Consider the following 25262-nt stretch of genomic DNA (forward strand, 5'->3'; position numbering starts at 1 on the left):
CTTAATAGTCACAGCCTGAGAGCAAATTGATGGCTTGTGCTCCTTTGAACGCACTGGCATTATGGCTCAGCAGCAGTGAGCTGGGAATGCCATGCTGTTCTTCATAAAGTACTTTACATCAACGGCATTACATGAATACAACTACCGTGTTTTGCCTTTGATTTCCAGTGAAGAGATGGACGCACAGACAGGCTAAGCAGTTTAGTCAGGATAATATAAAATGAGTTTACACTTGAACCAACAGAGAAGGCCTCCAGGATCTGTCACTCACCACATCTCACCACTATTCAGCCAAAGTCAGGAAGTCGCCTTCCCTTTCACTAGCACTGGAGGTAGAAGGAGAGATCCCTGGACTCCCATCCCATAGGGACACCTGCTCATTAGTTCTGCCAGGACTCTGGGGCCTCTGCCCACTGATGATTAATTAGCAGCTGTTGACAATAATAGTTAAGAGTGGAGTGGGTGGAGGTCAACATTCCATTAGACTATTCCACCCTCTGCTGCTTTGTATCAGTAGGGGGCATGATGACATGATTTTATCTAAGTTGTCCTCTTGGGTGTCCCATTATTTCTCTTAAGTGTTGCTTCGACTCTCTCAATACTCAAGTATTCTATTTTATTTTTTATATTTGTTAAAATTCAAGTACAGTTTACACAAATAAAGTACTTAGGTTAAAAAATTATTAACATGTATTTATTAGTACATTGAGTTACATTATATTGTGTTCACATATGTGTGGAGGCCCCAAAAATGTGAGCCTATTTCCACCTTGTCTGAAGGTCAGAGAGTTTGAGGTTGCTCAAAATTGTTAATAATCAGGGCTATGCATTCTGACCTAGGGTGTGGTTACTTGGTTCTTTTGACATTAAAGTACAACTGGTGGTAGAGGCACATGGTAAGATTTGCTGAAGGAGGCAGAGGCAGGAGAATCACGAGTTTGAGGCCAGCCTGGGCTGTTATGAATTTTTTTTTCTAACACGAGCTCTCTGCCGATGCATATTCCCAATCAAGCCAAATCAAAACAAGCCAAATTAAGAAATATCCAGGTTTAATGGGATTCCTGCGCTCTCGAGTGGCCTCGAGGGGGAACCGAGAGGCCGCGAAAGGACCACCAGAAGGAAGGAAAAGGGACCATGTGATCCTCTTTTGGGAGTTCACTTAAATGCTCGTTGGGAGTGTCATCCTGGTATTTGGAGTCCAGACCAATACAACTCTCAGGCCCGGGGGCTGGGGGCTTTGCTTCCAACTTAACTTAGGCTACATGTTTTTGCCAGGTGATGGTGGAGCATGCCTTTAATCCCAGCACTCTGGAGGCAGAAGCAGAAGGATCTCTGTGAGTCCGAGGTCAGCCTGGTCTACAAGAGCTAATTTCAGGACAGGCTCCAAAGCTACAGAGAAACCCTGCCTTGAAAAGCCAAAGAGAGGGGGGGGCATATAGGTAGATCCACTCCACTCTGACCAATGTTCAAGATAGTCAAACATACTTCTCCTTCTTTTGAAATAGGAGGCTTGCCTTGGGGGTGGCTGCCTTCAGGATACTTGATCTATGGTGGGTTCACTGCATCAACAACAGAGTGCTAATGACTTGATGTCTCAAAGTACTGAGCACATAACTGTTCTAGTTCTTCTTTGTAGCATGTTAAAGCAGTCTTTTCTATTCTTCCCCCTGTTGTAGTGGGGTATAAAAGTGTATGGGAAATTAAAGGCAGGGGAATTTCAGTATTCACTAGACTCCCTCCTGGAACTATTCTATGTTTTCTGTTTATTATTTTCACTCCTGTCTTTGTTCTCTTTGCTATTTTTCTAACCCCCAAGCCTTACCCTGGTAAGTAGTATTTTTGTTGAAGCTGTTCTCCGACACATATGTGTGCAATGTATTTTGATTATATTTCCCTCTGTTACCTTCTCTTGTTCCACTCCTTCCATTGTTCTCTTCTTTCCCCCATCTATTTTCATGTCCTTTTTTTGGTGTAACACAGTGAGTTACATTAGGTTTGCTTACAGCATGGGCCCCTCCTCTGTGGCTACACAATTGAAGGCAATGTCTCTTTTCTCCTTCTCAGTCTCATTATATATAAATGAGCTGTAACAGCAGACAGTTTATTATTTATATACTTCAAAATCAGAAGGAGTATATGATGGCAATAGTGTAGATATAGCCTCTGTATTGTCAGGAGCTGTGGGGTGTAGGCCAGAGATGCAGCCATGCTGCTTCCTGCAGCAGCCTGTGGAGGTCTTTTCGCAGACTTCTACATAAGTGAAGATGGGATAAGTTTGGTGAAGGGAAGAAATTCAGTGTGAGCCAATGTGAAGCAGAGCTTGATTTTCTGAGGAAGAAACCCTCTACAGACTCAAGCATTGGAGACAGGGGTCCTCAGAGCAGGGTAGAGCACACAGAAAGTGTGTGTGGACTTCTCAAGAGAACCCTCTACAGACTAGAGTGTTGGAGACAGGGGTACTCAGAACAGGGTAGAGCACACAGAAAGTGTGTGTGTAGACTTCTCAATAGAATCCTCTACAGACTAGAGTGTTGGAGACAGGGTACTCAGAACAGGGTAGAGGACACAGAAAGTGTGTGTGTGTGTGTGGACTTCTCAAGAGAACCCTCTACAGACTAGAGTGTTGGAGACAGGGGTACTCAGAACAGGGTAGAGGACACAGAAAGTGTGTGTGTGTGTGTGGACTTCTCAAGAGAACCCTCTACAGACTAGAGTGTTGGAGACAGGGGTACTCAGAACAGGGTAGAGGACACAGAAAGTGTGCCCTCTACAGACTCAAGCATCGGAGACGAAGTACTCAGACCAGGGTAGAGCACACAGCAAGTGTGCGTGTGGACTTCTCAATAGAATCCTCTACAGACTAGAGTGTTGGAGACGGGTACTCAGAACAGGGTAGAGCACACAGAAAGTGCATGTGGACTTCTCAATAGAATCCTCTACAGACTAGAGTGTTGGAGACAGGGGTACTCAGAACAGGGTATAGCACACAGAAAGTGTGTGTGTGTGGACTTCTCAAGAGAATCCTCTACAGACTAGAGTGTTGGAGACGGGTACTCAGAACAGGGTAGAGGACAAAGAAAGTGTGCCCTCTACAGACTCAAGCATCGGAGACGAAGTACTCAGAGCAGGGTAGAGCACATAGCAAGTGTGCGTGTGGACTTCTCAAGAGAGAGTTCCCCTTTAGTTTCTCAGTAGTTGCTATTATTTTGGCAGCCCTCAAATATCTCATAAGGTTTTGAAGAATATTTCCCCCCTCATTTTGGTTTTCACTGCCTGGGGGACCAGCCTCCTGCAGCACAGGGCTCAAAGGGAATCCGCAGATTTGATGTACTATTATTGTTTTTTTTTTTTTTTTAACTGAGGGAGTAAGGGGGAAAGACACTCACACACTCTCTTGATGGTTTCCTTCAGACCTTTTCTACCTTATTCTTTTATATTCTCTTCTCTATTCTTATCTCTATCCAGATATGTCCATTCTATCTCTCTTGATATTTTCCTTCTTATTCTCTCATTCTTGATGTTTTCTTTCTCATTTTCCTGATTTTTCCCTTACAGCTCATATACCCTAACAAAATCTTTCAAGCTATATAGAAATTGCAGTGTGGTTACATTCTGTTCTTCAAGTAAATGATAACAAGGACTACCAGTTAAAAACATGTTTTCCATACACCTTAACGTGATTAAACATTTTATGTATTACAGGGGAAAACCAAGTTGTCCCAAGGTACATTCATATACAAGCAGCTTACTATACATTGACAGAGTGCAAGCAAGCGAGGTGTTTCTTCTCAGCCAGTTCTTTTCCTGGAAGACTCCAATTTGTGATTACAATTAAAGGATGAACCACTTTAATAATCATCTTGAAAGGTAATCTTATAAGGAATCTCAAAACTAAACTTTTATATATGAAAAAGAATCGGTCAGCTCTACTTTATACCTTTAGGGTGCATGAAGAAGGACTCTTCTAAGAAATCCCACACTAGCTCAGAATTGAGAACAATAGAGGGTTATTTAATTAGGGGTAGACTCACAGATCTCAATCCACTGCTGGAACGGAGAACGGCAACTGAATCCCGCAGCAGGGAAAGAGGCTGGAAGCATGCTTTCTGTCGGCATATATAGTATAAGAGGCCATGCCCAAGTGGGCAGGTAACTAAAGGCTACTGTACTGGTGGTGGGAATTCCTACAGCACATACACACTCAACAATGGATTTTTATATCAGGATATTGAGGGCAGAAATGGGTATAAGGAATACCTTTGGTATCAACCAATCCTAGCAAGAATTCCTTACAGAATTCCTCACTCAACTATGTGCCTTTCTAAAACTTTAGATTTTCTTCTTGGGTTTTTCACTTCAAAGCTATTTAACAAACACATCTTAGTCTAAGTTTTGGTTATTTTAAAAGCTTTGTTTCAGCTGTGATGCACTCTGAAATCTGTAAACACATCTCTCAACATTAAGATTAAAAGAATTTAAGCTATCTGGACTGCTGGTACTCAATTGTTTTCCTTAATCATTAACCTAAGCCACAGTCTCTGGGGCTCCTCAATAGAAACTCATGTGTTCTAGCTGTGTGGCACTTCCTTGTTTTATATGTTATCCTCAAAACTCTATTTAAACTAACATTATTATTATCAATCAGACAGTACAACTTAGGAAGAAACCATCTTCATAATAATCCACAGGTTAAAATGCCCAGTAGAAACAGGATGTATCCACGAGATAAACACACTATACTGTAGACACTGGGGGTCTCCCCACACCCATTCACACCATCTTAGACACCAGATAAAGATGGCAGCGGCAAACATGTAAAGGCACAACAGAAGCTAAGGACATTCTGGAGTCTGGTTTCATGGTCTTGCCTATCTGAGATTCACCCATCAGGGATTTGCCTCCTGGTGGGCTGACACCTTGAACTTCAATCGTCACCTGCTGCTCCTCTGGCAAGGCCACTGGCATTTGGCCAATGAGATTATAGGCTAACTCCTCCTTAGAAGTCTTGGGTAAAAACACAACCTGATAAGAAAAAAGCACAGGTGAAAAGAGTTGTTTAGGGGCCTAAGACCTGTCTTTTATGATAAATGGAGGTTCTTGTGTGAGTCCTAGAAAATTGCAGGTTTACAGCTGGGAGAGGAACGTGGTTCCTGAAAGTAGTGTGTGCTTAAGCCATGATTCATTGCTGTTTTAACATTCATATTTGAAACTTCTCTCTATGTAGACAACGTTCATAACACATGTTAACCATGCTCCAATTCTGGATTCTCAGCTGGCAAAGGCTTCAAGCTGATTCTGGGGTAAGGACTTCTTTCTTTTCCATTTCCCTCCATTTTCTCAGGCTGTCTATTCTGTTCTAGTTTTAGTGACTTTTGCTGCTGCTAGAACCATAACCTGACAAGAATCAGTAAAAGGGGAAAGGATTTATGCTCATAGATTGAGGGGATGCCATCCCTCATGATGGGCAAACATGGTAGCAGAGTATGAGCAACAGAGCAACACTGGATTCACAGACGGGAAACAAAGAGAGGATGAACTGGGGCCATGGCTCTATAAGCTCAATGCCTGCCTCAGTGACCCACTTCTTCCACATAGGCACCAGTTCCTAAAGGTTCCATCACATCCCCAAACATTTCCTTACCTCTGGACCAAATATCCAGATGCATGAGCTTATTATAGTGGGCATTTCACATTCAAACCACAACCTCTGTCAGGAGAGAAAGAGTTCCTGGTTGCAGATAGCTCTCATCATGTTGCTGTATCCTAATGTTATGGGGCAGTAGGCTTCATGCTCTTCCAGAAAGGGGAGTCACAAGGAAATGTCCCATGACTCCAAGAGACAAACATAGACGATAGATGATTGATAGATAGATAGATGATAGATAGATGATAGATAGATAGATAGTAGATGGATAGATGGATAGATTGATTGATGTTAGATAGATAGATGATAGATGATAGGTAGATAGATAAATGATAGATGATAGATAGATAGATAGATAGATAGTAGATGGATAGATGGATAGATTGATTGATGTTAGATAGATAGATGATAGATGATAGGTAGATAGATAAATGATAGGTGATGGATAGAAAGGTGATAGAAAGATCCATGATAGATGGATAGGCAGAGATGTAAGAAGTCACTAGATTATCAATTCTCTTCCATTGTAAGATGATCAAAGGGCATCTTTTTAAATTTCAGATTTGTTATAACCTAAGACTTTGCTTGCACGGCACATGCTGATATACAGATGGAAGAGCTGGGGAGAGAAGATAAATCAAGAAACACCCAAGTTAGAGTTTGCAGATTTTTGGAAACAAATGAAATAAAAATAAGATGGAAAAGAGAGGAAATATCAATAGTTGATAACGTTTGAGCTTAAGATCTATAAAAAAAAATGCATGTATCCTCTCTCTTCTTCCCTCCCTCTCCAAAGTCACACCGTTCTACTACAGTGGCTCAGGTGTGTGGCTTTGGAAGTTGATCACTTAATTTTTTTCCAAAAGTGTATTTTCATTGAAATAGAATTATATTGATTTCCTCTCCCTTTTCTACCTCTAGCCCCTACCAGATTCCCTCTCTTCAACTCCTCACAAGTCTTTTCTTTCTCAAGTTGACAGCTTCTATTTCTTTTATTATTCTTGTTACATAATATACACACACAAATATATAAATACAACCTACATATCATGAAGAAACTTTTTAATTCAGAAAGCATTTTGCCCTCAGCTCTCCCCAGATTCCCCGTCCTTCCCCAGCAGCCTCCAGAATGCTCTCTTGACCTCCTTGTTCCTCAGGGTGTATACAATAGGGTTGAGTGTAGGAGTGCCCACTGCATAGAAGAGACCAAAGAACTTGCCCCTCTCTTGGGCATAGGGATTTTTGGGCTGCAGGTAGACAGCAATGACTGAGCTGTAGAAGAGGGTGACCACAATGAGGTGAGAGGAACAGGTACCGAAAGCTTTCCTGCGCCCTTTTACAGAGTTAGTCCTGAGCACTGCCCTGGCAATGGCACCATAAGAGATAAGGATGAGGCTAAGAGGCACAAGCAGGAAGATAACACCTGCGACTGCTAACTGAATCTCATTAAAAGTAGTGTCCCCACAAGAGAGTCGAATTAGGGATGGGACTTCACATAAAAAGTCATCTATCTGTCTATGGGGACAGAAGGGCAGTTTGAGGGTGGGTGGAATCTGTACTATGGATTGGGCTAAACCTATAGCCCAGGCCACAGCTGCCAGTTGCCAGCACAGGCGGGGGTGGATGATGGTGGCATAGTGCAGGGGCTGGCAGACAGCCACATAGCGGTCAAAGGCCATCACCGTCAGGAGGATGCACTCGGTTGTCCCCAGAACCATGAAGATGAAGAGCTGGACAGAATATCCCAGGAAGCTGATGGTCTTTGTGGGGCCCCAGAGGTTGACCAGCATCTGGGGCACACAGGTTGTGGTGAAGCAGAGGTCCAGGAAGGAGAGGTTGGAGAGGAAGAAGTACATTGGAGAGTGGAGCCTGGGATCCAGTGTGGACAGCAGGAGGATGAGTGTGTTCCCCAGGAGAGTGAGGAGGTAGGAACACAAGACCACCACAAAGAGAATCTTTTCGAGGCGTGGGTGTTCAGAGAAGCCCAGCAGGATGAAGCCCACTGGGGAGGTGTGGTTGACCATGGCCTTTTGTGTCTAGTTGAAGGGATTGAAGCTGTGATATAAGATCAGTGTGATATAAGAAGCCTGATTAAAACTCACTAAGGAGTTTCTCAGGACATACCAGGCAGATATTTTCCTTCTTCCTCTGGTCTCCCAAGCTTCTTTTCTAGGCTCATCACCAAGTAGGTCCTTGTCTTTGCTTGTTTCTCTTGGTCAAACATTGTCTAGTGGCTATGAGGAAACAGAGAATGTGGTGGAGGCCAGGTAGGTCCTTACACTGGTCCTTTGACTTCCTGGTTAGGGGTGGAGAATGCCAATAGGAGACTGATTAAACAAATCATTCCCTCATTGGCAGAAATGTGTTGGGTGCCCTGTGTTCTCAAAGCTTTTCTGTTTTTTCTCTGTGTTGACTCATGCCTAGCATCTCTTGGAGGAACTAGTTAAATACTGTGTTTTAGGGCTATGGATGTGCCTCTGAGGCTGAAAACCGCCAACCATGGACTGTGGTTTAGACCTGTAGTTTACCAAACAAATAAGTAAATAAAGAAATAAAATAAATTTAAACTAATTATTTTTAATGAATTTTCATTAAATGTATCTCTGTAAGTTTCACAGTATCATCATATATGTGTTGACTTCATTAACACTTATGGGCATAACTAGGAATATATTTCATTTACTTTATGCATCTTCTTATGTAAGGTAGCTTATCAGAGACAGAATGAGTCTTTTTGTTTGTTTGTTTGAAATACGGTTTGAGGTATAGGCTGGCCATCGACTCCAGGCAATCTTCCTGTATCACTTTCTGGAATGCTGAGACTATAAGTCTGAGCCACCAAATCTGGCTCAGAATGTGTTATGTATATGAGACATTTTCTTTCATTTTAGGAGACTCCATTCATACATAGCAGATAATTTCATTTGTCTTGGCTTCTTTACGATCTATTATTAAATAGCTGCCCTGGCTGGGAAGTAGCTTTGGTCCAATCACTCAGTCCTCATGAAAAGTTAACAGCAGGAGGCAAGAGCAGCTTGTTAAAAATTGCTGTGGCTCACAGTTGCATTATCAAAAGACTCAGCTATAAATACCAACCATGCAGGTGAATGAAAGTGCCAAATTTATAAAGGGAAGGAAAATTTGGGGAAAATTTCACCTGCACAGACTTCATCAGTGAGGGGACTGGAAATATTGGAAATACTGGCTGGATCACTGACAGATGAGGGAGGTTTGCAGCTCCTCTGGAAGCTTAACTGAGGACACAGGGTTCTCTGCCCTGGCAGATGAAAGGAAAGCAATGGGTGGGTGGGGCCCAGTCAGAAGAACACTCACAGGGCTCTCACTCACTGCACCAACATTCCTTCCATAGCCTGATTTCCCTTCTTTCCCCCTTTGTTTTTGCATCTTCAGAGTATGTTTCATTATTATTATTTTATATTCAAACCAAAGTATAAACAAAGAAAATTCCTACAGTATGAATAATAAGGAATTCAACCTCTAATGTATCCAGCAATCAGGTTAAGGTTTTAAACAGACATTCCAGGTATCTGTGAGCCCCTCCCTGGCTTCCCATTTTCCTTCCTCAAAGATGGAAACTTTATCAACTTTACATGAACTTTTTCCTGTCTTTTCATGTCTTTAGTTGCTTTAAAAATACATTGCACAGTGACAGGAGAGAGTTCAGCTGTTAAAGGCACTTGCTCTTTTGCAGAGGACCCTATGTCAGTTCCCAGCACTCATATGGTGTCTTACAACCATTCCTAGTTCCTGAAGATCTGATATCTTCATCTGATCTTTGTAGGTGCCAAGCCATATACTGAACATACACACATGCAGGGAAAATACTCATATATGTGATATAAAATAAATAAATCTTATTAAGATGCATTGCATTCATTTTTGTGTGTGGGGAGTGTGACACCATGTGTGTGGAGGTGAGAGGGCAGCTGTGGGAATTGTTTTCCTTCTATCATGAGGATACAAGGGATCGAATCCAGGTCATCAGGATTGGTGGAAGCTGGTTGCCTAAAGGGGTAATCATCTTTCCCTTTTGCTATTAGTACTTTATAGCTGTGAAGTGCATCAATTGTGCCAAGTATGGTAAACAGCTTCCTGAACATCTGGTTTCCATAGTAGCCCTGCAAAAATCTTATCAATTTTACCATGAATTTTTATAGTGAACTGTCTTGGGCAAGTAAGGGTTCTCAGGTCAGCCACTCAAAAAAATGTTGAGACCAAGAGACTTCCTGAGGGAGAACAGGAGAACAGACTGTGGCCTTTTCCTATCCATGAGGGAGGGAGGCCACCAGATCAGCATCATTTAATGTGGCTGATAAAACTCACCCTGTTTTGCAGTATCTAATGCCTATTATCTTGGCAGTCAAGAGGCAGCAGTGGGTGGATTTTCTTTGGGATCAGCCTGGGGGTACACTTGCCTTAAAAGCTAAAATCAGCCCCCAAAGTAATGGATAAGTGCAATCAGATAAAAGCTTCTCACCCATTTTAACTTCCCATCTGGGGCTCTATTGTTGAGGACACATGGAAACCAGCATTTCATGAGAGATAGCAAGTATTCTACTTACCCTCATCTGGTTGCCTGCAATTGCCCATGTTGAAATTCTTAATTGGTGCCTAGTCTCTGCAGGGGCATCAAGAAGGAAACTTGAAATAAGGAAGAAAGATGGTCTCTGAAGGGGCAACTAGATCTCTGGTTGTAACAAGAATTGCTAAGCTTTATAGCCAGGCTCTCTTTTGAGCACACACTCATGTGATTTGTTAGAACAAACTTATCTGATTCTTAAATCCTCAGATTTTATGAGAGAGCTTTTAAATAATAATTACCTAAAATCTTCCATGGCAGGAGTGTTTGTACTATGTAAACGGAGCAAACATTGTAAATGAGGACTCTGCATTCCTTCATCCAAACTGCTAATCATTTATCCACACACCTCTGAATGCCTTTTATAACTCTATGTATTAGTGTCTTCCTTTTTACATGAAGAAGTCAACAAGGAAAGTTTAAACCACTAGGCTAACTCAATATAGTGGTAAACACTAGAGCACATGTGTAAACACTAATGAACTGACCTTTCAACAACCATTGCCTTTTCTATGGGGTAGATGAAGCCAAATAGGGCAGAGGCATCTCTTAACTAGCAAGCTTTATCTGTAGAGAAGTTAGCATCTCATTTAGTGGTCCTGGTGGTGGAAAGCCTGACGAGGTATGTGTTGGAGAGAGGGATCTCAGAACTCCTATCCTATGGAGAGAAACATCTCATTAATTCAGCTGAGACCCAAGGGTTCCACAGCCCACAGACAATTAGCTAGTAATTGTGGTAGAGGGGGCAGGGGACTCTCTGGAGAAAGTGTGCCAGCAATAGCCCTTTCTAGAATAAGTGACAAGGTCACCCATTCCTTCTTTGTTAGGAGAAGTGACAAGGATCACATCTGCTCTCCTTCACCCAGCATCTAAACATTCTGATTTACCCACTCAAGTCCACATTGCATGTGTGTGTGTGTGTGTGTGTGTGTGTGTGTGTCACTTGTGTATGTGTAGACAGGTAAAGACATCTATTTACCCCTCATTTGACACAGGCAGGTATCTATCAGTCATCAGAGTTAGGATATGCGGTCCACACCCTCACGGATGGTTCAGATCTTTGGTCATACCTGACAGTCATCTCAGCCCTCTGGATGTGTAATTTCAATGTTCATATTTTCTTAGATTCTACATTCTCTCCTCCACTGTGGCAGGAAATCCAGAAAAATGTTATAACTCAAGGATATTGCAACGAAAAGATTGAGTGAATGCTATCTGTAAAAGATGGAGGCTTGGTTGTCCCTGTCAGCACCCATGTAATTATCCATTCTAATGAACACAAAAATTTGATAGATCTTGGAGAAAACTGGAATCACACAAATGGAGTCAGGAAATAGCTCTAACTCTGGCTATCATGTCTCATTATTATCATGTCTCATAATTATTATTATTATGATTATCTGTGATCAAAAGATAGACAAACCTTTATCCAAACTAGCTAAAAGGCAGAGAGAGAACAAACCAAATTAACAAAACCAGAAACAAAAAAGGGGATATAACAACAGATGCTGAGAAAATCCATAGAATTATAAGGACATATTTAATCAAAACCTATAAGCTGTCAAATTGGAAAATCTTAAAGAAATGAATAATTTTCTTGATAGGTACCACTTACCAAAAGTTAAATCAAGATCAGATAAATAAATAGACCTATAGCCCTTAGTGAAATAGAAACAGTCAACCAAAACAAACAAACAACAAAACAAAACAACAACAACAAAACCTAAGGGCAAGATGGTTTTAAGGCAGTTTCAAAGAAGAGTTAATGCCAATACCCCTCAAATAATTGCACAAATTATAAACAGAAGAAACATTGGCCAATCCATTTTATGAGTCCACAGTTTTACTCTGATACCCAAACCACATAAAGACTCAACAAAGAAAGAGAATTACAGACTAATTTCCCTTATGAACACAGATGCAAAAATACTTAAAAAATCATTCACTGTGATCAAGTAGGCTTCATCTCAGAGATGCAGGGATTATTCAATATTTGAAAATGAGTAAATGTAATTCACCATATAAACAAAGTAAAAGAAAAAATCCATATAATCATCTCATTCAATGCAAAAAAGGCCTCTAACAAAATCCAACACCCTTTCATGATAAAAGTTTTGGAGAGCTTAGGTACACAGGAACATACTTAAACACAATAAAGGCAATTTATAGCACCACTAAAAAATGAATATTGTAGTTGGGCGATGGTGGCGCACACCTTTAATCCCAGCACTCGGGAGGCAGAGGCAGGCGGATCTCTGTGAGTTCGAGGCCAGCCTGGTGGTCTACAGAGCTAGTTCCAGGACAGGCTCCAAAACCACAGAGAAACCCTGTCTCGAAAAACCAAAACCAAAAAAAAAAAAAGAAAAGAAAAGAAAAAATGAATATTGTAGTCAGCCATTCACCTAATGGATGACAACCTCTGATATTTTGTGCTTCTTTGTTGAATTTCTCTTGTGGGCAAATTCTGTAATTTTTTTTTTTTTTGCTGTGTATAGCTATTGATAGCTCTACTTAGAAATAACTCAACTTCTAAACATTATTTTATATTTTTATTACTGGAAATTGAGCCTAGGGTCCCAAGCATGCTAAGCATATGTTCTATCTATCATGAGTTTACACTCTCAGCTTCTATTGTTCACTTTGACACAGAGTCTCTTACATATATGAACCACCATGACAAACACAAATTACGTTTTTAAGGTGGGCTTTTTATGGATTTCCCCAGGGAAACAAAGCTAATTTTCATCAGTCGGTGGTTGGTTGGGGGTTTTGTGCATAAACTCTCTGAACCAGTATGACTTCACCCTTTTCTGGTAGGCTTACGTGTAACCTGGGAAATGCTTTCCAAGTTCAGGCAGCTTACAAGTCTTCAATGGTTTTCATCAAGATAGACTGCACAAAGTATTTAGCCATTCCAGACACCAGAGTTATGCTGAGCTGGACTAAAGCTTTGGTTGACTTATTGGTTAGAACTTGCTGTTTCATGTCTGGCTGACTTACCAGTCTGTCACTTGATCACAACAGCCCTGCAACCTCGGATCAGCTCCATGCTGACATTTCCTAGTTGTTCTCACTGAGGTGCTGCTTTTGTTAACCTCCAAGTATGTATTACCTCCCCCCCCCCCGTCTCCCCCCCCCCCCCCCCCCCCCCCCCCCCCCCCGTCTGTTCCAAATAAAAGCAGCTCCATCCTCACTAGAACTTCTGATCCCTGTGGTCTGCCTGAATAACCTGGTTTCATGTTGTCCATGGAGGCATGATGGAACCAGCTCCAGACTAGCATGTCCCAAGCTGTTCTTTCTCAGGTTCAGGAGAATTTTTTTTTTGAGTAAGTAGAATTTATTATATTCCTTTGGCTTATTTTCAGTGTCTTGAATTGGTGGGTTTAGACATATTGATGATTTTCAGGGAGATTTTCCAAGATTCTCACCCAGTCATTCTGTCTTCACTGAACTTAAAAAAAAGATCAGAGGATCTGGCCTCTGCATGCACTTGCACACACTTGTGCATGCGTGTGCATGCGCGCACACACAGACAAATACACATAAATAAAAATAAAATAAATATTCAAAAGAATTCACTGTAGGTTTTAAGCTAAACATTTATTTATTAGATTGTGTGTGTTTAAAATTTATTTGTTCTTATTTTGTGTTTATGAACATTGACTGAATGTATGTAAATACACTATGTGGGATCCTGGTTCCTAAGGAAGCCAGAAGAGGGTGTAGATTCCCTTGGAACTAGAAACAGTTTTTAACCACTAGTGGGTGCTGGGAACTGTACCTGGGTCCTTCTGCAAGAACGTCCAGTGCTCTCTACTGCTGAACCATTTCTCCAGCCCCCACAGTAGAGTTTATATTGAGCTTGCTTTACATTTCTAGAACATTCTCATTTTCAAACCTCTGACAAATTCCCTCATGAACCTTAATTCCTGGACAGAAAGAAGGCTTTTCTCTAGGGAAGACATACTGGGTGGTTTGACTGCATCTAGGATATTCCATCAGCTTGGAGTAGGATAGGAGGTGCAAGGATTTCTATGCTTCTCTTTCCATCTCCTTAACCCACCAAAATTCCTGGAATTGCAGTACTACATTATCTGTTTTTTTTGTCTTTATAATAGAAAACAAGATGAGGAAGAGTTATGACCCAGAACAAGATTATCCTTCTGACTCTTTCTCAGGAGGAAAGGATGTCATTCTCAAGGAGAGCTCCTTTCCAAGGTTACCAGTAAGGACATTGGGGTCTCTGAAATAGTTCTATCTCTGGTTTGACCCTGAAAAAAATTCCATGTAGGGAAGGACAAGAGGAGGGAGAGAAATCACATACTAGATGTGTTTATCCCATTTCTAAAAGCAGTACCAATTCCCTGAATGTTCTTGTCTTTGAGTAGGAAAGTCCCTGGATTAGGGTTTTTCTTGTTGTTATTTTTTTTAATGGGATTATTCCTGGCTTCTTTCTAATTATACAGTGGCGAAAACTCCAGATTCTGGGGGTTATGTCTGTGTTAAAGCAGCACTTACCTTTAATTCCAGCACGTGGGAGACAGAGGCAGGGGGATATTGTGAGTTTGATGCCAGCCTGGTCTGCATAATGAGTTCCCAGTTAGCTGTAGCTACAGAGTGAGACTCTGTCTTGAAAAAAATAAAAATAAAAAATCAACAACCCCCCCAAACCACCAAATGAAGTATAAAGTAATGATAAAGACAATTAGAAAAAAGTGGACTCAGAGAATTGAGAATCTACAAACAAAATAAAGGCAATTAAAAACTGAGTGGAAAAGGAAACAAACGGAAGTAAATAAATATTAACCATATCATATTTTGGATGCAAAATAAAGATGCCTCCTCTATCTCTGTCTGTCTGTCTGTCCATCTGTCTGTTTACCTTTAGCTCTGTCCCCCTCTTTTACCTCTCCAGAGAAATGAGAATAAACCCTAGATAGGGCACCAAAGGTAGGGTAAACAAATTATTCCACCCAAGTCCAGCTTGGTCATCTAAGGAGTTTATCGTGGTTTCTTACAGAGCATGGGAGATGTATTACAGCTGTAACTTTGCCACTGAAAGCCTCACTTAAGCATGGATAAAGACTCATTTAAGTTGTCTCATTGGGGTCTGGTGTATAACTTGCTTGCAGCTGGGATTCTAGAGAGGTCTCTGTCTTCCAATTGTTTACTGGTTATGTCATCTCAAGGAGGAGTCACTGGAGTCCTGTAAGTTTCATGGCCTTCCTGGGTTTTGTAAAAATTTTTTCCTTCTAAATTTCTTGAGCTGCCTCCTTGATCAGTCCAGGTAAGAACACTTCAGTTTGGAAGAAACACCTAACACTCTTCCTCTTCCTCTTCGGCTTCTCTACTTCTCATGAGTCTCCTCCCACTATAATCTGTTACTCACTAGGCTCACTATTGTGACTTGGATAGGTTTGGAAGAGCAAGTGGACTTGGGAATTCAATTTTTTTTTCACAAAGGCTCAAAATCGTTTTAATTTGGAAAGCATGCTATTTCTCCCTCAGCTCTCCCCAGAGTCCCCGTCCTTCCCCAGCAGCCTCCAGAATGCTCTCTTGACCTCCTTGTTCCTCAGGGTGTATACAATAGGGTTGAGTGTAGGAGTGCCCACTGCATAGAAGAGACCAAAGAACTTGCCCCTCTCTTGGGCATAGGGATTTTTGGGCTGCAGGTAGACAGCAATGACTGAGCTGTAGAAGAGGGTGACCACAATGAGATGGGAGGAACAGGTCCCGAAAGCTTTCCTGTGCCCTTTTGCAGAGTTTATCCTCAGCACTGCCCTAGTGATAGCACCATAAGAGACAAGGATGAGGCTCAGAGGCACAACCACAATGAAGATACTAGCAACAGCCATCTGGATCTCATTATAGGTAGTATTCCCACAAGAGAGTCGAATTAGGGATGGGACTTCACATAAAAAATCATCTATCTGTCTATGGGGACAGAAGGGCAGTTTGAGGGTAGGAGGTGTCTGAACTGTGGATTGGATCAAACCTATAGCCCAGGCCACAGCTGCTAGTTTCCAGCACAGGCGGGGGTGGATGATGGTGGCATAGTGCAGGGGCTGGCAGACAGCCACATAGCGATCAAAGGCCATCACTGTCAGGAGGATGCACTCGGTTGTTCCCAAGAACATGAAGATGAAGAGCTGGACAAAACATCCCAGGAAGCTGATGGTCTTTGTGGGGCCCCAGAGGTTGACCAGCATCTGGGGCACACAGGTTGTGGTGAAGCAGAGGTCCAGGAAGGAGAGGTTGGAGAGGAAGAAGTACATTGGAGAGTGGAGCCTGGGATCCAGTGTGGACAGCAGGAGGATGAGTGTGTTCCCCAGGAGCGTGAGGAGGTAGGAACACAAGACCACCACAAAGAGAATCTTTTCGAGGCGTGGGTGTTCAGAGAAGCCCAGCAGGATGAAGCCCACTGGGGAGGTGTGGTTGACCATGGCCTTTTGTGTCTAGATGGAGGGATGAAGCTGCCGGACAGTGTATTTCACTATGTTTTGTAGCATCTCACTTTGTGTACTTGTCAGCACACTTGAGGTAGATGCTTCTCTTCTTCCTCTACTCTTCACGTTCCTTTTCCTGGCTCACCATCAAGTCCTATCCTCTTCCCTCGTCTTCCTGGTCAAATGTTTTCTAGTGCCTACGAGGGAACCAGAGATGTTCTGGCAAATGGATGGATTCTCACAGTGACCTCTGACTTCTCAGCTGTAGAAAAAAAAAAGCTGATGAAAAACACGAATTAATTAATCACTGAGTTTTCATTGTTTGAATAAACATTTATTGAGCACAATGTATGATCTGAACACTGTGTAGATATTGACTTTGATCCTTATGGGTATTGGCAGTAATGAGGAACTATGTGGTTGGATCAATGATTTGATGGCAAACAGTGTAGAATTGGTCTCATTTTTTTTTTGAAAAGCTGATTTTTTTCATGTGTCATTCAAATGTCTCAAAGCCTTACTATTCTATTCTAGTTGTGGGTTACTGTCTGAAGGATAGATGGCTTCTTTGTATCTTCTTTTTATTTAATAAACATTTTTCATTTACTTTACATACCAACCTGAAATGACTCAATTCCCAGAGAGATCAATCGACTTATTTTATTATCAGAAATGATACGCACATTCATGGTGGTATGGCTGTAGACTGATTTTACCCTTTAAAAGAGGTCTTTATGAATTATTAAATTGAAAGCAAATGTCTTCTCCTCACTTGAAAACCTCTGTCCTCAACATTTTATCTCACAAATGTGGAACAAGCCAGGATAACACAGTGTTGCTTCTATGTGACCACTGCCTACTTATATAATGACACAGTTCCTTAAGGACATAGAATTCTAGCCCTGGACTGGCTCAGGAAGGAGGGGCTGTGAGGATGAGCAGCCCGGTCTCCGTAATGATGTCATTTTTCAAAAATTAAAACAGTAGAAGCTTAGAAATAGAGAGTTACAGTAGCTGTGTGTTTAGTGACTTAAACACATGGTTTTCTCTCTTCCTTTTTAGGTAGTGTTGCATTGCTATTGGTACTGATCTCATTTTGACTATGTATCCCAGGCTAGCCTGGAACTTGAGATCGTCTTGATTCTTTATCATTATGCTTAATTTATTAATCCAACCAGAAGCACACACTTCTGGTTTCTCTTAATTCTTGGCTAATTTCACTCATATTAAAATTCAAATCTTTTATTTTGAGGTAGGTTCAAATTTACAATCAGGCTGCAAGATGGTTGCAATGAGTCCTGTATCACTATCATTGCTTTTAACAAATTTTTTAGTGTTTTTATTCATTTGTACTCTGATTTCACTCCCACCTATCTTTTAGTTTTTTTCAGTACAGAGTTTCTCTGTGTAGCCCTGACTGTCCTAGATCTCACTCGTGGCCTCAAACTCAGAGATCCACCTATCTTTTCCTCTTGACTGCTGGGATTAAAGACATATACCACTGGTTTCTCTTAATGTGTTTATATATTATTTTTATTTAGCATTATTTAGGAAACCATGCTGTTTTCCTCCGTCATATTTCAGTATGATTTGCTACAAGATAGTCCCTCAATACAGTAATTGAATTCAAATAGGACAATATAGTGTGTGCCAGACATGGCTCCACTCTTGAAGACATGGGGGTATTTTGATGGACAATAGGAGAAGAAAAATCCCAGGACTTACCATGGTCAGTTCAGAATCTTCTCATCCCGTGGCCGCCAAGGTTTGCTCAAGATAAGGAACACTTCTGGTCTGAATGGAGTCTCCACTTGATTTCACTGCATGAAAACTGAGCAAATTGATGGCTTGTGCCCCTTTGAAAGCACTGGCATTAGGGCTCAGCAGTAGTGAGCTGTGAATGCCACGCTGTACTTCTCAAAGCACCTCGCGTCGGTGACGTTGCCTGGATATAACTACTGCAATTTGTTTTGGTTTCTAATGAAGAGATGGAGACACAGGCAGGTTAAGTAATTTAGTTCGGCCAATATAATCGGAGCTGAGCCTTGAACCAAAGGAGACTGACTGTAGTCATTCCACACGCACCATTTCCACCAACACCGTTCTGCGAGAGTCCAGGGAGTCAGTATCGTTTTGGTAGCGCCGGAGATAGAAAGGGCAGCATGGCAGGGATCCCTGCACTCCCATCCCAGAGGAATACCAGTTCCTCATTAGTTCCGCGAGGACTCTGGGGTCTCTGCCCACAGACAGTTAATTAGCCACTGGTGTTAATGATGTATGAATGAAGGAGAGGAGAAGAAGAAATCTGTTAGCAGGCTCACTACCCAGTGTTAAACAAAGAGGTTACCATCTGTTCCTCTCTGTCACTGGATGGTACAAAGATATATTGTTTCATCTGTGTGACTCTTTTGGGTGTACCACACGCTTTCCCTCATATCAATTCATCCTACTTCATGCTAAAGTGTCATGCTTTCTGCCTTCCTTCCTTCCTTCCTTCCTTCCTTCCTTCCTTCCTTCCTTCCTTCCTTCCTTCCAGTATCAGCTGTATTTCTAATCCATTCATCTATTGGTGCTGTTCTTGTCTTTAACGTCCTAATCGCCCTTTTAAATTCTGAATTAGCATTTTCAAAAGCCAAAGATTCAATTAATATTTGTCTGACTTTTGGATCCTATAACTATTCTATTTATAGCTGAATTCAATCTTGGTTAAAAAAAATGTGTGAAGGCTTCTTTTGGGCCTTGTATAATTTTAGTATGTGACTGAGACATATTTTCTGATTTTCAACCTTTTCCCAAGCATTTAAGGTTGCTAAATGACATGGTCCCAAGGTGTGAGCATCAAATCCACACTGCCTTTGTAAATCGACACACTGACCTTCACCAAACAACTGCTCTTGGGAAATATCAATACCTCTAGCCCTGTTTTGTTGTTCTATGACCCTGGCTACCTCTTTCTTCCATGTTATCCATTGTAACTGAGGACCAGCTTCCAGTATTGATGTCTTGTGGTTAATTCTGTTCTGAGTTGCCCATGAATCTGCTTTACATAGGGTAAATGCATACCGTATAAAATGACTGCTTCCTTAAATCTCCTTAAATCTAATATTTCTATAGGATTCCATTTATCTTCTGCATAACCACAGGATGCCTATCATCTGCTAGTCATTCTTGTATAGTAACTGGATAAAATAATAACCTTTATGTATGTGTTTGTTTTTTAGGCTCTTTTATCATTTTGTAAATTCCCCCATATTATTTTGTATCAATTCCGTTAATCATTTTAATTACTGAGGATTATTTTTTTTGTTTAAATATACTGCAATTTGGGGATGGAAAGATGGCTCAGCAGTTTAGAGTGGATGCTGTTCTTTGAGAGGACCAGAGCTCAGTTCCCAGAACCCATATCTGGTGGCTCACAACTGCCTGTAAGTTCAATTCCAGAACATCTGACCTCTTTTGAACTCTGTTGGTATCTACATTCATGTGTACATACCTACATGTAGCCACTGACACATAAATAAAAATAAATCTTGAAATAGATCACAATTTGTTCATCCATTCATCTGCTTGTTGGTGGATATTGCTTTCTCTGATTTTAACATATGTTCCTGTTTTTTGAAGTTTTTCCTTTCATAAGATATTTTTTTCTGTCCCTTTGAATGTGAACTGTATTTAGTGATCTAATATTGTACTGGGGGGTTTTGTGCATCACACAAAGACACAGCTCTAGAGTCATCAGAAGAAGGAACCTCAGCTGAGGAAGTTCCTCCTTGAGATCCAGCTGTAAGGCATTTTCTCATTTAGTGATCAAGGGGAAGGACCCAGCCTATGGTGGGTGGTGTCATTCCCAGACTGCTCGCCCTGGTTTCTATAATAAAGTGGGCTGAGCAAACCATGGGAAGGAAGCCAGTAAGAAGCCCCCCTCTATGCCCTCTGCATTAGCTCCTGCCTCAGGATCTTGTCCTGTTTGAGTTCCTGTCCTGAGTTCCTTTCGTGATAAACAACAGTACTAAAGTGTAAGCTAAACAAGCCCTTTCCTTCCCAAGTGCTTTCTGGTCATGGTTCTTCACTGCACCAGCAGAAACCCTAACTAAGACAATTCTGACTCATAGAATGGGACAGAAATGGTGATGTGTGTCATCCAAGATCAAGCTGAGTAGGACTGTGACACCCTCCTTGCTCTTTTAATCTTTACCTAAGAGAAATAATTCTAGAGTTGAATAGAGAGATGAGTTTTGAAAAGAACTAAAGCTATTTATTAACAACAAGCAGCGTATATCTGGGACATCTCGTAACCCTCAACCAAGTCTTAAAACTATTCAGCCTTGTCCAGGCTTTCTAAGGTTGGCAAGTTGCTGACTTTGTGGCCATAACCTCTAGAGGAACCCTAACAACACATAAGTAGCTTCAAGGGCAGAAATCACATGTTAATCTCAATAGACAAAGAAGAAGCTTTTGACTAAGTTTAATAACCATTCATGGTAAAAACTATGCAGAAACTAGGAATAAAAAGAACATACTTCAACATAACAGAAGTTTTATATGACAAACTTAGAGCAACTACATTTAATGTGCATGGGGTACTCAAAGCATTTCATCTAAAATAAAAATGAGACAAAGGTGCTCACTCTTCCTACTCTTAGGTAATATGATATTTGAAGTTTTAGCTAGATCAACAAAACAGGAAAAGTCATAAAAGATACAAGCAAGAAAGGAAGAAATAAAATTATCCCTATTCCTAGGTAATATAAGCCCATATTTAAAAGACCCTATGCACTCTACAAGAAAGCAAATTTGGTATGCATGTTCAGCAAAGAAACAGAAAATCCAGTAGTTTCCCAGATCTTGAAGCGATAAAGTTACTAAAGGAAAATCTCAGATGCAGGGTCGACCAATTCCCTATGAGATGTTGGTCAGGGAGGCTCTGGGACCTTCCTAGCAATACAGTAATACAACAATACAGACAATTGCTATTGCTGGTTTGGGTTTTTTTTCTTTTTTTTTTTCAACTAAAACAAGAAGATAAGACTGCATTAGTAAGGATACCACACTGGTTACAAGCCATAGAGAAATTGAGTCGAACCTGAGTTGGAAGCTTCCTTCTTGCTGGCTAGCCCTTATAGTGCTAGAAGACTCCATTTGGAGGTGGGGGTTCAAGACAGAGTTCCTCTGTAGCTTTGGAGCCTGTCTTGGAACTCACTCTGTAGACCAGGTTGGCTTCAAACTCACAGAGATCCACCTGTCTCTGCCTCCCAAGTGCTGGGGTTAAAGGTGTGCACCACCACCGCCCGGCCCCCATGCAGACTATTGAGGGAGAATTGTTATTAACAGTCTTATTCAGCTGTTGGCCCTGCATGCTACCCTCCTGCCAGGCAAGATGTGTCCATTTGTGCAATAGTGACAGAAGGTTTATTATCTAAGTAAACTAACCACTTATTTTCAGAGTTGAGGTCCATTTCCACAGGAGGGAATTCATACTGATTCTATAAACCTCAAAAGCCTGTGCCTGGAGACATCACAGGCCCTCATGGAGAAGTAACTGCTATTGGCTTATTAAATGGTCATGATGTACCCATTTTATTACCTTTTATATAATTATGTTTATGCCTATGGAATAATGCCAGCTTCTTTTGGCAGTAGGCAGCTGTAACTTGTAACTGTTGAGACTCATAACTGGTCAAAATGCTGAGAATAAGTGACTGTTGAATGCTGAACTTTTATTTTTTTTTTAGCCAATTTTAGCTTCCTTTGCTTTTATATGACGTTAAGTGATGAATGATCAACTCCCCTTTTGGTAAGTAAAATATTAGTTTCCTGGTCATGATGATGCACATTTGTAACTGCAGCACTACGGAGGCAGAGGCAAATGGATCTCCATGAGTTCAAGGCCGGCACTGGCTACATAGTGAGACCTTGTCTCAAAAAATCTTTAGTGGGACATGCTTATTTTGATGTAGGGAAGGCATAGAATCACAAAAACTAACTTATATATAGGTAGTGAATTTTCTTTTCTTTCTTTCTCTCTCTTTCCTCTCTCTTTCCTCTTTCTTTCTTTCTTTCTTTCTTTCTTTCTTTCTTTCTTTCTTTCTTTCTTTCTTTTTTTCAAGACAGGCTTTCTCTGTGTAGCCCTGGCAGTCCTGAAACTTGTTATGTAGTCCAGGGTGGCCTTGAACTCAGAGATTTACCTGACTCTGCCTCCTGAGTGCTGGGATTAAAGGGGTGTACCACTCATTATGGCTACTACTAGAAAGAACAAATGATGGTCTTTAAGGAGTTGACAGAAACTTTGAGATTTTATAGACCAAGGAAGCAAAGCAGGAGCTGTGACAGTGGCAGAGGAGTTGAGATTGCTCAGGTGTTATTATAGCCCTGATTCGTCAGCAGGATCAAGGGAACTTAGTTCTCACGGGGTGATGACTGTTGCTCAGGGTGCAGCCTTGGTATCACAGTTGTCACCCTCATTCAGAACATGACGTCACCCTGGGCTATTTGCAAGGCTTGCTGTATCATAAAGTAGTTTCAGTTTCTCTACATAAAGATATTTATCGGTCAGTCCTGTCCTTCCTGGAATCCAACTTCTTTCCAGAAGAAAGTGACTCAGGAGGAAAGAAAGCTAAAGAGGCAAACATAGTTAGTTTTGGAGCCTGTTCTAGAACTCTGTCTATAGACCAGGCTAGTCTCAAACTCACAGAGATCTACCTGTCTCTGCCTCCTGAGCACTGGGATTAAAGGTGTGAGCCACCACCGCCTGACTTCATTATATTTCATAAGCAACAGACTGCTTTAAAAACAATAAGTTGGTTAATGACAATAACTTAACTCTGAGTAGAATAAGATGAGGAAATGTCAGCGTGACTTGGAGGCTTTTATTTCCTCTTTAATGTCTTCAAGTAACTCAGCATTTAGATTCAGCTTCACTTCTGTTAGGTGGACACAGCCAGACTTTCAGAATATTTTGTCTCTTTCTCTATTTTAGGTATTATAGTTTTTCATGGTTTTCTTCATACGGTCTTTTTGGTCTTGTGCTCTTATCCATGAAATCTGATAATGAGAAGGAAGTGGTGGAGCTGGGAGGGGACAAGAAGAAAAAAGAGAAGGGGTCAGAGTCCAAATTTATTGTTTGTATTATTTGAAAAGGCACCGTTTCTCAGAATCTAAGTGTTCTCTGGTGGGAAACTCCCAGGATAGCTTCCTCTAGGAGTGTCCCAGATTTGCCTTCACAGTCTGGAAACCCCCAGCTGCAATAGGTGTTTTCTCTGCTCTTTCCTTCCTTTGGAGGCAACAATAATGACTGGAAGCCAAGGTCTACAGTATCAAAGATGAGCACTGAAGTCTTACTGACTAGCTAGCACTTGAATGACTTTAGTGGATTGGTGTTGTTTATCCCTAAAAATACCAATACGTCACCACAATATGGAAGCAACAAATGAGATCATGTTTAATAATCTTAGGCAAGTTTCTGAAACATAAATTCTCACTAAATATTACTTTTTGTTATTAGTTTACTATTTTACTCACACACTATATATTTATTAAGCATCTTTCTGTGCCAGATAAGCTGGGCATACAAGTGAACAAAAACACAATCATGGTCTTCATGAGCTCACTGGGGATGTTAGACAAGCAGACGATCCCATTGCTAGATAAATAGGCTTCAAAAGACTTTAGAAGCCAGAATGGGAGGATAACCCAGAACTGGACGGAAGGAGTAGGGTCTCCTGGACCCTACAAGAGCTTCAATATAATTTTCATTAGGATTTCAAAATATTTGAGTCAGCTTTTGGATAGCCTTACTATACACAGGTACTCTGTAAATCCAAGTTATTCAGAATGGAACATTCTAGAATAAAATGAAATGGTTTAAGATCTTTCAATAGGAGAAGGGAAACGGTCCCACTCCTAACTAAGAAGCTATATGCAATTGATACTGCCCAACAAAAAGAAAAATCAGTTTTTTTTTCCCAATGGAGCCTCATTGGGCAAATTAACCATACTTTAGCGCAGGCAGGCACTATACTCAGAAGTAGTTTGCACACACAAAACTAATTAATTGGTATTTTTGTGGACTTTTTGCTTCATTTGCTTTATTTTGGCAAATTTTGTCCCATTGGTCTTTTGCTTATTTGCTTTGATTCTTGTTTTTGTGTTGTTTATATTTGTGAGTGTGTGTGTGTGTGTTATGTATGTAGGTGTATTTTTTCAGAGACACACAGATAGAGAAAGAACATAAAGTTGGATGGATAGGAGGTGAGGAGGAGGATTTGGGAGGAACTGAGGGAAGGTTTCTCTTATGATCAAAAAAGAAGAAAGAAAGAGAAATTTCAATGGGTGAAGGTACAGTACATAGCCTCAGCAAACACAGAAAAAGGGAATAAATTTGAAATTTTACATAATCCTTTGAAAAAAGCACTTTTAATAAACAAATTTGAAAATTTATTCCATGGAATGTCCTGAGAATCCAGTGACAAACTTGGAATATTCTGAGTGATTAAGTTTCCTGAGGACACACAGCTTAGTCCCATTCTTGATCTCGTTCAACCAAATCTCGAGAGCAAGAGAAGGAGTGGCACCT

At 41.0% G+C, this 25262-nt stretch overlaps 2 protein-coding genes across 2 annotated transcripts; both read right to left on the minus strand.

Moving 5' to 3' along the window:
• Nucleotides 1-6729: 6729 nt before the first annotated feature.
• Nucleotides 6730-7668, minus strand: LOC126494268 (olfactory receptor 2H1-like). The gene has a single exon (XM_050131521.1). It carries the CDS (start codon nt 7666-7668, stop codon nt 6730-6732), a length of 939 nt encoding a protein of 312 aa, XP_049987478.1.
• An 8080-nt stretch (nt 7669-15748) lies between these two features.
• LOC126494266 (olfactory receptor 2H2-like) lies at nt 15749-16687 on the minus strand. The gene has a single exon (XM_050131519.1). The coding sequence runs from the start codon at nt 16685-16687 to the stop codon at nt 15749-15751; it is 939 nt and encodes a 312-aa protein (XP_049987476.1).
• Between the last annotated feature and the right edge of the window lie 8575 nt (nt 16688-25262).

The sequence above is a fragment of the Alexandromys fortis genome, unplaced genomic scaffold, assembly GCF_014885135.2.
Source record: "Alexandromys fortis isolate MF-2015 unplaced genomic scaffold, M_Fortis_MF-2015_v1.1 scaffold_372, whole genome shotgun sequence".
In the NCBI taxonomy this organism is placed as follows: domain Eukaryota; kingdom Metazoa; phylum Chordata; class Mammalia; order Rodentia; family Cricetidae; genus Alexandromys; species Alexandromys fortis.

What these genes read in the sequence shown, in the direction of transcription:
- LOC126494268 (XM_050131521.1), bottom strand. Translation starts at nt 7,668, where the DNA reads ATGGTCAACCACACCTCCCCAGTGGGCTTCATCCTGCTGGGCTTCTCT.
- LOC126494266 (XM_050131519.1), bottom strand. Translation starts at nt 16,687, where the DNA reads ATGGTCAACCACACCTCCCCAGTGGGCTTCATCCTGCTGGGCTTCTCT.